Source organism: Thermobia domestica, chromosome 2, assembly GCF_964235325.1.
Source record: "Thermobia domestica chromosome 2, izTheDome1.hap1.1, whole genome shotgun sequence".
In the NCBI taxonomy this organism is placed as follows: domain Eukaryota; kingdom Metazoa; phylum Arthropoda; class Insecta; order Zygentoma; family Lepismatidae; genus Thermobia; species Thermobia domestica.
The window spans coordinates 385357076-385374669 of NC_137455.1; the positions used below are offsets into that span (position 1 = coordinate 385357076).

Consider the following 17594-nt stretch of genomic DNA (forward strand, 5'->3'; position numbering starts at 1 on the left):
GTCTCCAAAGCATTGATTTTCATATGTTGGATGCAATCGGGTTTCTTGAAAATATGTATTTAAATACTTTGAGAGGAGAAGAAATGATGCAAAGTTTCAATCTTACTTAGTTGATGCGATGGAGTTGGCAGGTATCAGCATTAGATATGGATGATTGACGGATAGGTAATACAGTGGAAGCTCGAAGTCGAAAGAAGAAGAGACAGTTTCAGTATGAGGCAGAGGATGAAGCTATTGAAGATCCACGAACAAGATACAAGATCGATTTTTATTACAAAGTTCTAGATGTGATTGTGTTAGCTTGGTTTGAACAAGATAAATGTTTGAACAACACCACAGCAAGTATTTTGATTTTCTTTACGATATAAGTAATCTTGAAGATATGCCGCGTAAACCTTTGTCTGAAAAGTGTACTAAATTTGCCAGCATTTTAACACGCGAAGAATCGAAAGATATTAACCTCAGTGACTTGAAAGAGCTAATCCGCTATAGCCTAATTGAGTCCAAAAGTTCACCAAAAGAGACTTTAAAATTAATTAAGGAACATGACTTTGCTCCGAATGTCAGTGTTGCACTTAGGATTTTGTTAACCTTATCGGTAATAGTGGCAAGTGGAGAAAGAAGTTTTTCGAAACTTAATTTTATTAAAAATTATCTACGTTCTTCCATGTATGAAACACGCTTGAGTCGTCTAGCGATGACATGAATAGTACACGAATTGACTGAAACATTGGACTACGCGAAAATGATAAAGAAATTTGCTCATATCAAGGCAAAAAAGTTTCTTTCAATTAAGGTATGTTAAATTTATGTATCTTGTGTTTTAGTACATTATAAGGCTTATGCTAATCACTTAGTTTTGCCGTAATATCTGATTCAAAACACCTTTAGATATAAAATAAGCTTAAAAATTAAAAATTGTTAGTCGTGACTAAACATTTTTTTCTTTTTATTTTCTGTATGCGCTGCTGTATATCTCAGATACATAGTGAAATCGAGCGTTCTGAATATTGTGCCATGTGCCATCGTTTAAATATTATGTAAACATTCCAGAGAGGTAGTTCAATTTTTTGTTTATCTTCCATTTCATACTTTTTTTTTTTTAATGAGGCATCTTACTTTTAAATGACACTTGAACGTCTTCTGCCAAAATAAGGTTTGCGGATTAAAGGGGCGGCATGTAAAAGTACCGCCCAGGGCAGCAAACCTGCTAGCGCCGGCCCTTATATATATATATATATATATATATATATATATATATATATATATATATATATATATATATATATATAGTGTTTCAAAACAACACCGACAAGATAGAGGTAGTTGTGAGTATTTCAAATTATATGCCCGTAGCCAAACTCCTTCGAAAAAAATTCTTGCGTGAGTACTTTATAGTCCTGAAACATGGATATTTGGATAGGACACATATTAGTTCCTTAATGAAGCCATGACCCAACTATGGTAGGTCCCATAGTTTTGGAGCTATGGACTTTTAAAGTTCATTTTTTCATGTCTTGGGCAGCCTATAACTCCGAAAGGAAGCATTTGTGCAACTAGGTTAGTCTATACTTTTAGTCGTATCTTTGTGTCAGGAATCACCTCGCAAATGTTGTCGGTGTTGTTTTGAAAGATCCCTACCCTGTATATATACGGTCTACCAGTCTTATTCAGTTCTCCCTCTTCATTTCTTGTTAAATGTATGTCACTTATCCACATTCGTTTTCTTCGTGCTTTCAAGACTTTAAAGTACGAATTTCAAGCAAGAATATTTCATATTGGAGCTTTCAAAGGGACATTGCAACTTGATTCGCATTCTCGATCGCATTCGGAAGGAATGAAGGTCGGCCTAACAATTTTGACTGGTATTAGTACTGGCAATACTGATAGTATACTGGGTGCGTGGAGCGAAAATTCGCAACGTTGGATGACGCATCGTTGAATATTGGCAACGTAGGATTCGTGTTAGCTTAAGCCGGCCATTTTGTTGCAACGTGGATCGTAGTACGTCAAGGTTGAGGTTGCGAAGGCAGTGTTTTAAGAATTTCCATCGGTTAGATTCAACAAAATGGTGAAAGCAGATACAGAGGTAAATTTAATGCAATACTTGTATTTTTGCTGTAGTTCTCAATACTTAAAATGTAGTAAATTTGATGTAAATTGTAATATTAATGTGACGCGTCCATTCTTAACCGGCCTCCATTACCGGCGTCAGATCATTTGATTTTCAATGTTAGCTTTGGTAGCAATAAATTTTACCTCTTAAGATGTATTGCTTAGTTTAAAAGGAGTCAGAGGTTGCATTGGAAGTAAATTGTATGTTGTAGAGAAAACTTTGAATACCAGTTTTAAGTTAAACGCGAATTAAAATAGTTACCTTGGTTTTGTAATAGTGGAGGGGGGAGATAAATATGGCGTTACTGCAGCTTCGTATTCGTGATATTTCTCATATTACGTATCGGCCTTTCAATATAGTTTACATGTAGGGAGTATATAGTAGAAGTTGTCTTTATATTGCTTATTGTAAGGAAATAAGTTGCCCTTCATGTATTTTGATTTTTTTTTCCAGCACGATTGTTCTTTCGTTTAAATGAGGGGTGATTAACGAAAGCAAATGATCGTGAAATTATTTTTTTTTTCACGCCAAGGATCTAACCTGGATCCCCTAACAGCAAAAGGCACATGCGCTAGCTACTAGACTCGATTCCACAGCTCTTCTCGCTGAACCAACACGACTTTAGTTCGGCATCGAGGCTATATGGAACATGAATCTAGAGATTAAAATGGGAACCGAACCACAAGCTATCGGGAATCTAATCGAAGCTCCAAAAGGCGCGTACCTTGACTATGAAGCCACGAGGGAATTACAGGTTTTGCATATGCAATAGCATTGGATAATGTCCCGGTTTCTTGAGACTTAAAAGGAAAATGTGAGAAGAGTTCTGGTAACGGATTAAACATACTAACTATTAGTTTTTGTCTAAACATTTTATACTGTCATTGAGTAGGTCTTCGCAGTTGGTTTGCAGCCTCAAAATTAACAATTTAGAGATAATTTTAGTTTAAACTCGACATTGCAGTAGAGGACGTGTAATAAATGTTTTATGCTGTCGGTAATGTGGGTCAACGTTGATTGAACTCCGAGTTTTTACATAATTAGAAACAGAGTGCAGTGGTTGCCTGACATATTCGGATGGCATTTGTACCGTATCGCTGGACCACTTTGAAAGCTGAAAGCACAAGTGTATTGCATTCGGTTATATTTTGTTGAATTACATTAAGTTACGCTAGATTACGTTACATTAGGCATGCAGTATTACTTTAATACGGATCCATAGTATTAGTAGTAGTAGAGGAGCGGGTTAGAAGCCCAGCCGGGATTGGTTGGGTTCTGTTCTCGACATGAAATGGGCAAATTAGACTTGCCAATTTTTTTCTGTACATTTTACACTTTTTGTATCCGTATAGTAAAACAAGTGTACCTCCGTGAAATAGTCCATCTGCCTCCGCATACAGTGCCGCTAACAAAATCAAAAACACTCAACAAATACAACCACTTAACTTTTACTATTCCCCTTACCTCCCTTGAACTCGTTCTTTCTCACAAACTTAAATTCTCCAATTGCCCCGGTAAATTTCCGAAAATTGGTACGGCACTTAACCCATTCGGAGAGACTTTATATGATAGAAATTAAACCTTGTATTCTATTTGGGATCTTACATTATATGAAATCCCGTGTAAGTAAATATTGTTTGATTTTCCAAATCACCCCCGGATTTTTAATATGCACTTCTGCAACTGATTGAGTGCCAGTGATGGCATAGTTGCAAATAATTCTGAAAGAATTTTAGTATTTTGATATATTCCTATTTCGTCAGTCTGTCCTGTATGGGTGGCCAGTGGGACAAGGCGACTGTAATTTCCATGCTTACTGGTAATATACTTCGCATTGCGTAGGGACGAGTAGCGTTCCAGGCAGTAATTAATGGGTTATGTGCTTCAGTTCTCACTTTAACCCCAGTATAGAAGTTTCTCGACTATGTACTACACTTCATTAACCTACTGTCGTTCGTATGTGATGTCCCTTTTTTTTATTTATTATTATTATTATTATTATTATCGCGAAGTTGGTTTCTGTTCGTAGTAGACACAGGTCTCAAAGATGAAAAAATTACAAGTATTGCTTTCCCCCCAAATCACGTGGTAGTGAGTTGTGTCCATTCGGAGTGGTTACGTTCGTTCTTTGTAACTGTGATGTAATGATGAGTAGGCAATAGTGTGGACGTATGGCATAAAAAAAAACATTGCATCAAACACGAAACAACTTGTGCTATGTGGTTACTAAAAGGCACGAATACTGTCTAACCGAGTCAGGGCAGGAGCTGAGTACGGGGAGGGGCGGGCGTTAGGATGCGTCCGTAAGGATAAGGCGCGTCAGCGACTTGAGTTTACGCGTAAACGAGGGGTTTACAGTTCGATATGTTAAGGTACCGGCTCCGGAGCCGTCGATGGATTTGTAGTCATTTTAAGTGGAAAAGTTCTGACTCTGTCGTCGCATGAGTACCAGAGGAACGTAACTCCAAAAATTCGGTTTTGCGTTTTCTTCATGTTTGGATATAATTTTGAAAGCCCCACTTGGTGTAAATAGAATATAACGTCATCTGTTGTTGCCCATCATCTGTTGTAATGTAACTGACCATCTTATAAAAGACACATCTTTCTAAGAAAATATTTTTGTCCTCTCGCCTGTGAACCTACGAAATTGGAGTTACGTTCTTCTGGTTCTCATGCGACAATGTGTCCTATTCTCAGGGGTTTGCTATCCAACGTATGCAGCATGTTTTTGGAAGGGAGATTTGGAAAATTTAAGGGTACTGGATGGTAAAAAATTGCAGAAAAGATAGGGACTCTTTGTAGGGTTAAATTTCAAATTTGGTCGTCCGTTCCGAGCAATGGGAAGAAATGAAGGCTTAAGTTTCGAGTTGCCCCTCCAGTCTGAAAGTGCCCTTGGACTTTGCAGTATTCAAAAAACAGGGCTTAAAGTATTAAAAATTGTTACATTTCACTTACCTTCAGTACTCCGTGTGCTTCACAAAAGTTTAAAAGGTTTTCTTCATTATTTTTGCGCATCCGTTACACCTGTTTCGCCATATTTTACAACTACTATGGTGCTGAAACCTTCCGCAATGCTTCGCATCCGGCAAATAGTACTAACTTCCACATATCTTTTCTCGTATTAAACATAACTCTCCTGCCGAACTTACATTCCTAAACATCAATTGGAAACTTTAAATTATCATTTCTTACCTCATTTCTCCTGTAAATTTTCCTAATTTCAATAAAAAGCGGAGGGGTAACTCTAAACTTAACCCGAAATAAACATATACTAGCAGAATAACCATTCTTCGCATGGGAATAGTTTCATTTTTGAATATAAAGTACTAATTGGGTTGGATTTGGACTTAAAAATGCATCAGAAGTGTCACTGTTCATCTCAGCGACCCCGAAGACTAAGGATTCGACACAAATATTGGTCATTTTCGATCATTTTTAAATATCTTACCTGTACCTAAGTTGCATTGTCAAAGTGAAATAAAAGACCATCCCAGTCTGGAAGCTCGTCTGTGATGAAGTACCACGAACAATCCTTATGTAAATCTGATCTCGGTGTAATCCTTGAAACCGTGATATGTTGTAGATAGTGATCCTGAGAAAGTCTGGACCAAAATTTTAAATGATCACGATTTGTCAGTAGCGCCCCCCCCCCCCCTCAGTTTGGTAACCACTGATCTTGAGTTTTCCTTATAATCGCATTTCAGTTGTATGTTGTTTAAGCAAGTGCAAACCATTCATGGGTCTGTTCTTAATGGAACGCGAGTAGCGCTACAGTCACGATGGCAGTGCTACAGTGCTTGCTAAGCCATTCTGCATTGCTTGGTAGCGCTGTCATCGCAATTATACAGGGTGGACCAAAGGAAGGTATACAGTCCCATACTGATCTGCTCACTGTATTTCGTATCATTCTTATTTGCTCTTAATGTCATTTTACTTTTACCTCAAACCCGGAAGAGCCGAAGGAAATAATCCTGAAGATAGAACATTATATTTGATCAGTGCAGGGGTGTATACCTACTTATAGGTCACCCTGTAGATTTAGAACATGGCTACCGCAGGATGATTCGTTTCAATTCATTGGCACGACTGATTTGTTGGCTTACATCCAGATAAATGGACCACGTGCTTGTTACAAGGGGAACAGGAAAATTTTGAAAGTTGCTTTAGGTCAGGAATGTAGTCAGTGGCTACCGTTACCGATTTGAATTGCGATTCACTACATCCAAAACTTTTTAGACGCCCTATATCATTATTCCTTCACGGTATTCACCTTTGTACCTTGTACAAACTCCTCTACCGACTTAATTCCTCTAGCAATACAATCGCGGCATTTCATTAAAATACCTTTATTGCTTGGTCCAGAACTACTTTTTTTCGTTTAGACATTTTATGGGAAACTTAAGAAATCACTCTCCGCCAGACTTCAGACTGCTACTACAGGGTACTGCTTACAGGAAATCATAGAATATTAATCAATTCTTCTTGCAAAATGGAAATCTACATTCTGTTGCTTTACCAGAACTCACCAGGTTGATTCAGTCTTGTTTATTGGTACGTATTCGTCAATACACTAAATTTATTCCTCAACGCATCACGTGACAGATAACGCAGCAAATAAGACTACCGGGCGGAAATTTTGTGCCAAATTTCAATCGCGACTTAAAATTGTGCGAGTCAGAGTTGACAAAATGTTTGCGCGTCATTCGCTATGAAACGCGAGTTCTATATAGTAATATCAAATAAATGTTTGGGTAAATATTTGATTTCATCGGTAGTTAAGGCAACAAAAGTTTGAAGAATTCCATATAAAAACTTTAGTAATGAATCTGGCTACTAAAAAAGTAACTTCCTTATGCTTTATTATAGGAAGGAGTCATTTTTCCCAAGTGGACCCAGCCCGAAGGAAAGAAAAAAGAAAAAAAACAGGGATTTTGAGCTTTTTGTTAGTATATTAGTACAACCAAGATCACATTGAAAGTGATTATCAGATTTTTGGACTTTGCTTGGGCGAATTAGATGCTTTCACGTTAAGATATACAGCATTCTAATTCAACATAAGACCTATATTAAGTTCTGAATGCACTGAATGAGTAAAAGATAAAGTTTATCTTAGCTTAAAATATGCAATTTTTATTTTAGAAAATACTTTCCGTAAACAGTGTGCTCAGCGGCGCCGAGGGACGTTATTCCTCATACATTGACTGGTATAAGGCCATAGGTGCCGATACTACCAGTAAATATGTAAACACATTACTAAAACTATTAGTATTATTTCTTACCTTTGACCGTAACACAAGTATGCTTCAGTAAATTTGGTTTTCTAACTACAACAGTTTAGTTCAGTCATTTGTTGCTACTCTTCAAATAAGCATTTTGTAGAATCAACACCAGCAATGGCTTAAACATTTGTCGAATTTAAGAAGCTTAATGCTCAGAGTTCCGAAGAATACGTAACGTTTACTATTTCAAGTACTGAATTCAAACTTCCGTACTAATGAAAGTTTCGATGTCCAATAAAGCTGCATTTCGAAAAAAAAAAAAAAAAAAAAAAAACCGTGTGAAAGTAATGCTCTTGAAATTCCCGCAGTTGAACATATAAAGCTTGGAAGTGAATACTTCAATAAAACTATTCATTTTATGCTGAAAAAAGTATTTATTTCGTATGAGACATTTTGAAACCTTTATTGTATACAACCTGAATTATGTCTTTGTTTTGAATTAATATATTTGGTATTCATATTTGGCGAACGTCACTGAGGCTCCTGGGATAACTTGATCTTCATTTGTCTGCCTGTACTACACACACTGCAGGGTACAGCTTTCGGTCTTGAAGTTTAAATTTTCAGACACTAAATAAGAGCCATTTCAGGTCAAATCAACACAATTTGAGAACAAAATTTACCTTACCATCTCAGATTGTCATGAAATTTTACACAGCGGTGTTATTCATATAGACTAAGAAAAAGACCAAATTTCAACTTCATATGTCAAATGGTATTAAAGATAGGGCTATGTAAAGTTTGGAAAACATGCCCAAAATAGAATGTCCAATGTATTTTGAAATTGGAATTGCAGCTCTCCTAATTGAGCTGGTTGAGATGTCATTTTACAGCATTTTTCATGCCCTTTCTTGTGCTAATACAAGTTTTTATTTTCGAAATCAACATTTTTCAAAAAGTACATATCTTAAAATTTTGATTAATTCCACGAATGGTTAGCATTGTTGTAAAGCACCTGGCAAAATATGAATTTGGGATGATAATGGGTTCATTGTTAAAAAATTAAAACTAACACTACAGTTTTCATTAATACCCTGTACCTAGCTGAAAAATACACGAATGCATTTATTTATTTAACTTCAGGGAATAAATCTGAGCACTAACATGAAGAGTACAGTAATGGGTCTAAAACATATCATACAGACTTGTAAGCTGCTGGCTGTACTTAACTCACACTTTAAAAACTAACTTTAAGGAAGTTAGTGCTGATACTTTTGACTTTTAAAATATTAAGTTTCACAGTTAAAAATGTTACTTTAAATAAACGTGGTTCGTAAAAATAATATACATATAGCACTGATACAACAGCAGGGTTGTCTGACTTAAACCAGGTGTTATATAGAAAAAACAGTTGGTGTAAGAAATCAATGCAGAAATGCCACAAATCGTAATCTTAAATACCACCTGAATTTCACAGTGACTTTTCATATGTCGAATCATCTGTTAGTTGAATCTAATATTCCCCTTGTAATTAAGGAGTCCCGATGAGCCCACAAAATTTCTCCCAGGTGGAAACTCAGTAGTGGTTCAAATGCTACTTCAAGCAATATGTCCAATCCTTCATAACCTCGCTCTTACATAAGGAGTTGAGCCTAAACAAACCAAACGAATTGAAGCAGCTTTAGCGGTTAGGCATGAGTTCATTGCCAAGCAAGAGGGTATTTCCTTAACTACACAAAAGAAATTTAGTCAGAATTTGCTTTCATCTGTGGTTTTTCTGAAAATCAAGCACAGCGCTACCAGATGAAGCACAGATCTACCACTCAACAAACTAACAGGTCACAATCCATCCTTTTGTTTCATATTTCAAACAGGAAAACGAACATTTTAAATATGTAGTTGTTTCCGATTGCCTGAGGCACAAGACAGTTGCTGTTTACACCATTCAAAAAAAAAAAAAAAAAATAATAATTCAAAAACTTCCAAACAAGGTTTATTTTACCGACAGGTCTACCGCTTAATAAAAAAATACTTTTTTTAACCTCTGCTTTCATGGGGTAGCATTTAAAGTGAAAGGAGGGTGGTACTTCTCGGCTATAGCACATGGAAAAGGGCCTTGCGATGGAGTAGGCGGTTCAGTAAAGAGATCCTATAACGATCAAATTCAAACCCCAAGACAACTTTTTGAGAGGGCAGTAGAAAACATTACCAAAGTGAATTTTGCCCACTCAACCCAAGAGGAATATACTGAAGCTGAAATGTTCCTGGAAAGTCGCTTCGATCAAGCATTGACTATCAAAGGAATACAAAAATATCCATTCATTCTCAAAACTACATCAACATTATTGATTAAACACTTTTCAGATGGTTTGCAGGATTGGGGTTGGGTCAATCTCGAAATAAACTTCTATTAGAAGACATCAGGCTATGTCACCGCTGTCTGAAGAAAATTGGTGGTTCTGGTGTGTTTTACTTGAAGTAAATGAAGAACTTGAAGTAACTTTTCTTCATCCACCTGGTCATGTCCATCATTCTCATATCCAAGAAACTCTGATGTTCTGTGGATGTTAGTAGTGGACGTTCTGACAAAAGTGAATCCTGTAGCTCCCGATGGAAGAAGTTATGTTCTCCTTGAGTGATGCATGCCGAACAAATGTGGCGTTTTCAAATTTCAAGTGATAAACACATCCTATTATTGAGAAGTTTTACTATGAAATCTGTATTCTTTCTTCAGATTAGTGTTCACTTTTATTTTCACAGAATTGTAAAACTTAGTATTCTTGTGTTATTACGCTACGTAGGGTCTACAGAGTATTCTTGAAAACTAAATATTAGTTTTGGATTTTTAAAACAATGAACCCATCATCCCAAATTCATATTTTGCCAGGTACTTTACAACAATACTATCTATTCATGGAATTAATTTCAAAATTTTAAAATATGTACTTTTTGAACAATTTTGAAGTAAGATTTTGATTTTGAAAAGAAAGATTTGTATTAGCCTATATTCTGTTGTATGTCACAGGAAAGGGCATGAAAGATGCTGTAAAATGACACCTCAACCAGCTCGCTAGCTCAGTTAGGGGAGGTGCGATTCCAGTTTCAAATCACATTGAACATGCTATTTTGGGCATTTTTTCCAAACTTCACATAGCCCTTTCTTCAATACCGTTCGATATATCAAGTTGAAATTCGGTATTTTTTTAAGTCTATCTAGAGGTCATCTATGTACCAAATTTCATTAAAATCTGGGTTGAAGTTGTCACTGTTGAATTGATATGGAATGGCCCATTACTGTATATATATTTTGGCAGCGGTCCAATGTAAAATTTCAAAATGGCGGCCACTTTTTCCAAACAGCAGTAAATAGAAAATTGTTGCAAGTTGTGACAATGAGTCTTGAAATATTAATCATATTTTAACACTTTTACCCCAAAGACTGAAATATTAATAATAAATTAAAAAAAAAAAAGTGGGTTGGGTTGCATTAAAAGGTGTATTTAAAGGGTAGGTGTATGGTAACTTCAATTAGTGCACTTGTATATTTGCGGAATTTGATTCTGCCATACAGAAGTTTTAAGAAAAGTGTTAGTGAAGGGCCATTCAATTCTAATTAAAGCATAAATGCTCATGTAACTCCTGTGTAGTTGTGTATATTTTGAAACTGGTGTCGTGACACTTGATGATACATGAAAATTTGCTTTGTAATTACGTAGTATGTTATGGAAGTGTTCGAGTGACAAGTGTTCTTAACTGAATTTGTGGTCTCTGCTTTTTAGGGGAAACCTGAACCTGAACAGTTCAGAAAATTGTTCATTGGTGGACTGGATTACAGAACTACAGATGAATCTTTAAAGAAACATTTTGAAGAATGGGGAGAGATAGTGGATGTTGTTGTAATGAAAGACCCTAAAACGAAAAGGTAGGCTCTTAGGCTTAAGAAACTGTTTAAATTAGAAATGATACACTTCTATAATCTCATAGATGTTTACAATTGCTTGATAGTCGTTCTTTAGTAAATGTCAGATCACAAGTAGTTGTGTCCTTGAGTCTTGCTTGACTTGTATTCATCTGAAGCGTGTAACTAGTTTCGTTTAATACTAAGTATTCGATGCTTGGATTAACCCTTTTCTGACTGTCGGGGCTTTCCCACAGTCCCATTTCTTTTGCTCATACATTGTGCGTTATGATGTTGAAGCCTATGCGCCTGAAGGGACTCCTGATTCCCCTTTGTTCTCAGCATTGTTGAGCAACAATAAAAGCAAGATTTATTTTTATATAGTTTAATGTACCCTCAATTTACTATAATTTGTCATATCAAAACATAGTAACAAGAATATAATTCAGTCGGAAAAAGGGGTAAGTAATTTAGAACTAGACAATGGGTTGGTTTATTGAGTTTATTCACTTGCAGCAGTGAGACTACGAAACGTGATGTTAACAAGCTAACGTGGGATACCGTCAGCAGACAATGCTCCCATCGGGAATCGAACTGTCCTGTCTTCCGGATAAATGTTAATTCATTATTTAGAAAAAATGAAAACGCAACATAACTTGTAAACAACTTACCATAGCATGACATCTCTTAAATTCGCTCCGTAAGGCTTAAGTTTTGATGGTATCTGTGTTCAAATATTCTGATTCTGGAGTGTATGAAGATACATATATTCACGGTTTCGTTCTAGGTCGAGGGGATTTGGCTTCATAACTTATTCACGAGCGCACATGGTAGATGATGCCCAAGCTGCTAGACCCCATAGAGTAGATGGAAGAGAGGTTGAGCCGAAACGAGCTGTTCCGAGACAGGTAAGTGGCCGATTGATTTTTTTTTTTAAACATCTATTCATTTCTTCGAAGATGTTTCGAGATAAGAGAATGATTTTCATACCGGTGTTATGTCTGTCTCAATGCTCGCTCGAGAAACTAACGTGGAAAATAGTTGTCAATTTTTAAAAGGCATGATAAATTGAGACAAGCTGTTTAAAGAAAGAAAGAAAAAAAAAAGGCATGGGACACTTATGCCAGGGTCACATCGTAAGTTTGTTGGCCTGTTGCTTTAAAAGTGAAATTTTAGTTAATGTAATGTGGGTTTTAGGCTTCTTGATTGTTTTTAGAAATATAGAAATCAGGTGAAAATTCAGGGGGGAAATAGCGACTAGATCGGAAATCCAAACTGTCTTCTATGGTCAGTTACTCAGTGAGCTTCTTCATCGGTGATAACAAATTGACTTACCAGAATGATGCCCAACCATTTTATTTTCTTTATCTGGGGACAAGTACTGATTAACAAGGAAGAGAATTTGCAAAATATTCAGAAAATGTGTTAGGGGAAAGTAGAAACATGTGCAGTAGTAAGCCTTCTTGGTTATTGATTTTAAATAAATTCAAACTTTTTAGTAAATCAAAATATATTTGACATGTGAATAACATGGGTGTTAACCAACGAAATATTTTTTTAAAAAATGATTTTTTGATAAATTGAAGAAACCAACGTATACTTTGTAGCAGAAAACTTAACGCAAGTTTCACCAATTGAGGTAGGTGATAGTGTTAGGAAACTGTATTAGGTCTCAGTATTAAAGGTATTCAGGAGAGGGAGAGATAGTGGGGATTAGCGTCCATTAATTGTTACTAATAGGTACTCTGGGGTACGTATCATTGAGATCTTACTTTTATCTGATCCAGTCTTCACTCTTGTAGAGTTCATACTTTGGCCCCTTCTGTGGTCCTTAACTTGAGCTATGCTGCCCGGAATATCACTGTGGATTTTGTTGGAGTTCATTCTTTTTCCCTTGGAAAGAAAAAAAAGACACATGTTTTTCGAAAACCATTTCCTTATATCGATATGCTTTCGTCAATGTAATATATTTGATTATATTTTTCCCCCGCTCGGAAAGATTAACGCTGTAGAGTTAAGAGAACGTAATTAGATTAGTAGGGATTGGTACAGGATCTAGGAAAAATCCAATCAGCGGAAAACAGTCTTAATTTCCGAAGACAGTGATCGGTATAAGGTGTAGTACTGACATGAGTGAGTGGATTTTAGAAAATTTGTTATTTTTCTTTACAGAACGAGAGGCAAGATTCAAACTAAATGCAGCATTAGTGATATTCCGGTTAATATACAACATAGCTCGTGCTTATGGTCAGAGGGATCCAAAATATTTAGTATTGATCGGGTGTAAGGTTAAGATTTTAAGAATAAGAAATTTAAAAGTTCCATTAGTTTATTGGGTGAATTTTGGTTATCTTTCGTAGGATATTGGAAAGCCAGAAGCCGGAGCAACGGTGAAGAAATTGTTCGTTGGTGGTTTGAAGGATGATGTAGAGGAAGATGACCTGAAGGAATATTTTCAGGAGTTCGGCAACATCATTTCAGTCAGTATAGTCACAGACAAAGAATCCGGAAAGAAGAGAGGATTTGGATTTGTCGAATTTGATGACTATGACCCAGTAGACAAGATAGTTTGTAAGTATATTCTAAATATTTGAGTGTAGAAGTAGAATTAATGCCGAGTATGTATCGGAGGAAGCAGTATGTTAATGGGATATAAAGTTGAGTGAATTTTTAACGCCCCACCGTTTATATTCTTTAGGCAGAGGGCACGGATATGAAAATCAATGTTTATGAAATGTCTCCCATCGGAAATTTAATCTGGGGCCACGTGCATCTAAGACGCACACACCAAGCGCTAAGCCAGCCAGGAGAGCTGTATATTGATGGGGATACGAAGATATATTCTTTAAAGCTACACTGCCAAATTAAAGTTAAAATGACAAATACCTTAACAAAATGCAATTTACATAAGGCGTTGCACTTTGTATTCGTGTCAAATTGTGGCGTGTGATTCTTGTTTAACGTAACACAATTACATCAGCAATGGAAAAAATGTCTTTCATGCCCTAAAATTAACTACACATGTTTAGAATATTAGGGGAGTGGGGTTCCTCAATCATGGATCTGTTCCACCATTAAACTTTGCAGCTTTACGCTTTGCGAAATTTTGTATTTGATTCCCACCATTAGTCTTAAACAACTAAATAAGACGTTTTTTTTTGAGTAACGTTTTGAAATTCGGTCTCTGCAGCACTGCAGTCGGAATCCGGCGCATGCGTGCTGCGTATTTGAATCTGTAGGCAAGCGCCACACACGCAATTACGGAAAAATTCGACCATGTTTACGTTTGTATGAATAGTTAATTATTCTTGCCGATTGTTAAATACACGCTGTGATTGATTAGTGCTGAGGGCGTGGAAAGCGACTGATTCATCGCCAGATGAGGGAAATGTATGGAGGAAACATTGTAAGTAATGGAATTGTACGGAAATGGGTTAAAACTTATTTTTGTCAACTGTACTTAACCCCTTGCACTGAAATGAGTCTAGCTCATGTCCTCCCGGTGCCAAATCGCACAATGACAACCCACTCTAGTCATAATACAGTGAAACCTGTCAATTTGGCCACCTGCTTATCTTGGCGTAGTTCGTCTTGAACCTGCATTTTCCCATAAGACATTCGTTACTATATAAGTTGGCCACACTCAAGCAATGTTTTTCCTATGATGATAATGATAAATTTACCTGCGTATCTTGGCCACGCAAAATAGTTTTGTTATTTTTCTTAACTCTTTCGAATTCCCATCTGAGAGGCAGATGTTCTGTATTTGTGACTGGGAGAAAAGAAGCAGAGATTCCCGCGATTTGCTCTTGGAGGTGAATGGCCAGAAGACTACCCTGATAAAAGGGATGGTGAAGGAAGATGTGAATAAGATAAAGCACGTACAGGAATTCAGGAAATGGTTGTAGGTATTTGTTTACCCTGTCTGTTTTGGTAAAACCATTAGCTAAATCAGCTCCTCTCATCAGTGGGAAGCTTTATTAATTCCGGGAAAATTCTCAAGGTTAAAACTAACCATCTCAATTGTCAACTATTGGCATCTGTCGGCTTGACAAAAGATAGCGGAGTTTAAGATATGAATTCCCTCAAGATTTTCTCAAAACATCTTTTGCTCCTAGGGAAACACTTCTAGCTCATTAACAAGAGGTAGTTAACTACAATATTAGAATGTGCATATCTGCCAAAAAGAATAAAACAAGTCTAGAATGAACCACCATTCGTTAACAACTGAAAAGTCCTATAAATTGCATATGAATTTCTCATTTTATAACTTAGCTTTTCTTGTTTTCAATCTGAATAACTGTGCTATATCAATTTCAATAAACTGCGTACAAACGCTTCTGTTTCATGGTTGTGTTATTTGTTTTCAATCTGAATAATCCAATGTACCAGACTAGTTTTCAGGAAGAGAAAGGTATGCACATATATTAAACATACTATAGTAATATTTTCTAGTACTGTATATTTTTGATTACTCTATATACATTATAAGTAGCTGTCGTGCCACTGCTTATTAAAATTTTACAATCAAGTAATACTAGAAATCCTATTCTAAAAATACACCAATCACACTTGTTTTCTGTAAGTTGGCCACTTTTCATGGAACCGATGGTGGCCAACATAGACAAGGTTTCACTGTATTCAAACTTGTAGCATCACGTAGGATTACCATATTGATGTTTTGAAAGTTATTTAATGATAAACCTTCTATAATACACTTCTATAACTTACACTTCAATTATCAGATTTCAGAAAATAAATCGTAGTGGAAGGGGTTTAAAACCCGCCTCGTAGATTTTTACGCGCCTCCAGAGTTAGTCTTTGCAAGGTGACAATTATGTCGTAGAATGAAGTTTGGCACTGTGATCAAGACAGCTGTTTACTTGTTTTCGTGTGATCAAAATATAAGACGTGTAAAGATTCTAGTTTTATCAAGCATGTTGTTGGAGCACAAGCTCGTGCCTCGTAGTTTTATTACTTTTAACCCTTTCCAGCCCAAATTAATACTATGACCTAGAAAAAATATTTTTGTCTCAATTCTGTTCAAAATGAGGCTGTTGGTTACAAAAATACCCATTTCAAATTTTTTTCAGACTTTACTATCAAAATACGTTGTGAGTACATATGGCATCATTGGGCACAACTCATGTTACGCTTACAATCTAGCTGATGATAACATATGGCATCATTGGGCTGATCTAGATCTTTTTGAAAATTGATATTTTTTTATTTTTAGATTCGAAATGTAAAAATTGTTAATTACTTTACTACATATGATATTAGTAAACGAACATACTGTTATTAAAATTAGATATCATGAACAATAAAACAAAGTTGAAAGTATTGACTTTACAGAAACAAAATCAGAAATCATAAATGAACTACAGAAAACACAGCAGACTATATTACTGTATGCGGAATAAGAACATATAGGAGACTACATTATTGCATGTAACATGGTACATCAAATCATTTTAGAAGCCATAACATATTTGAACATTTAACTGACAAAGCTATCCCTAAGTATGACTATTGTAAGCGTGTTACTGCTTTTGACAAAAGCATCTTAGATTATTTTACATGGTAGTTATAAAAGCAGTTTTTGTCTTTTGTGAGACAGAATGCTTTGTCACACTTCATGCACTTTATCCTGGAATATGCTTTTATACAAAGCTTACATCGCTGCTTTTTCTCTATGTGAACTGGCCAGTGACTTACTTCATCATATCTAACACAATCCGTGGGCGTTGGCGACGTGATCCCTCTCCTTCTTGGAACTGACTCTGGGCTGTCCTCTGATGGTCGACCTCTTTTACGCAGCACTGACTTGCCTGCTTGAAGGAGACCATGTGCAATTTCTGAACGAAATTTTAGGAGTGACATATACTTTGTAATTTTTTGCTGATTACAGTGTCGACGATAGAGTAGCCAAGCGTTTACTACGCACATATCAATGAGATGAAACACTATTCGCAAATAGAATCGCTTCACACCTATATTACTTCGATAAAGCGCAACCAACATATCATGTAAGTCTACTCCTCCCATGAAACAGTTGTATTCTCGTACAATGGCTGGCCTGGAGACTTGAATGTGTTGGTTTTGTGCTACTGACCATCGTTTCACAGTATCTGATGGATATCTTCCCACGTAAGAAGACGCTAGATGGACAGATTTGTTATCGTGCCATTTGAGCGCAATTATATTTCTTTCAACTTCAGTTCTATAGTCATCTGACCCACGGCCCATTCTTTTCAACTCCGCATCTGTTTTAAGCACACATCCTGGAAGCCTGGAAACTCGTACAGTCCCCACAGCTAATATTCCCATACTCTTTAGAGTGGAAATCAACTCATATGAC

The 17594-nt window shown here is 36.3% G+C and overlaps 1 protein-coding gene across 4 annotated transcripts in view; it reads left to right on the forward strand.

Annotated features, from left to right (window-relative positions):
* The first annotated feature begins 1930 nt into the window (after positions 1–1930).
* Positions 1931–17594, forward strand: part of Hrb87F (Heterogeneous nuclear ribonucleoprotein at 87F) — a 36021-nt gene continuing 20357 nt past the window's right edge. For 2 of the 4 annotated variants that reach the window (XM_081749466.1, XM_081749468.1), the window contains exons 1-4: positions 1931–2089; positions 11115–11257; positions 12021–12141; positions 13594–13804. In XM_081749466.1, coding sequence (XP_081605592.1) covers positions 2069–2089; positions 11115–11257; positions 12021–12141; positions 13594–13804 — 496 coding nt within the window. In that variant the 5' untranslated portion in view covers positions 1931–2068. The remainder of the gene's footprint in view (positions 2090–11114; positions 11258–12020; positions 12142–13593; positions 13805–17594) is intronic. The other 2 variants (XM_081749465.1, XM_081749467.1) reach the window with 1 other exon arrangement.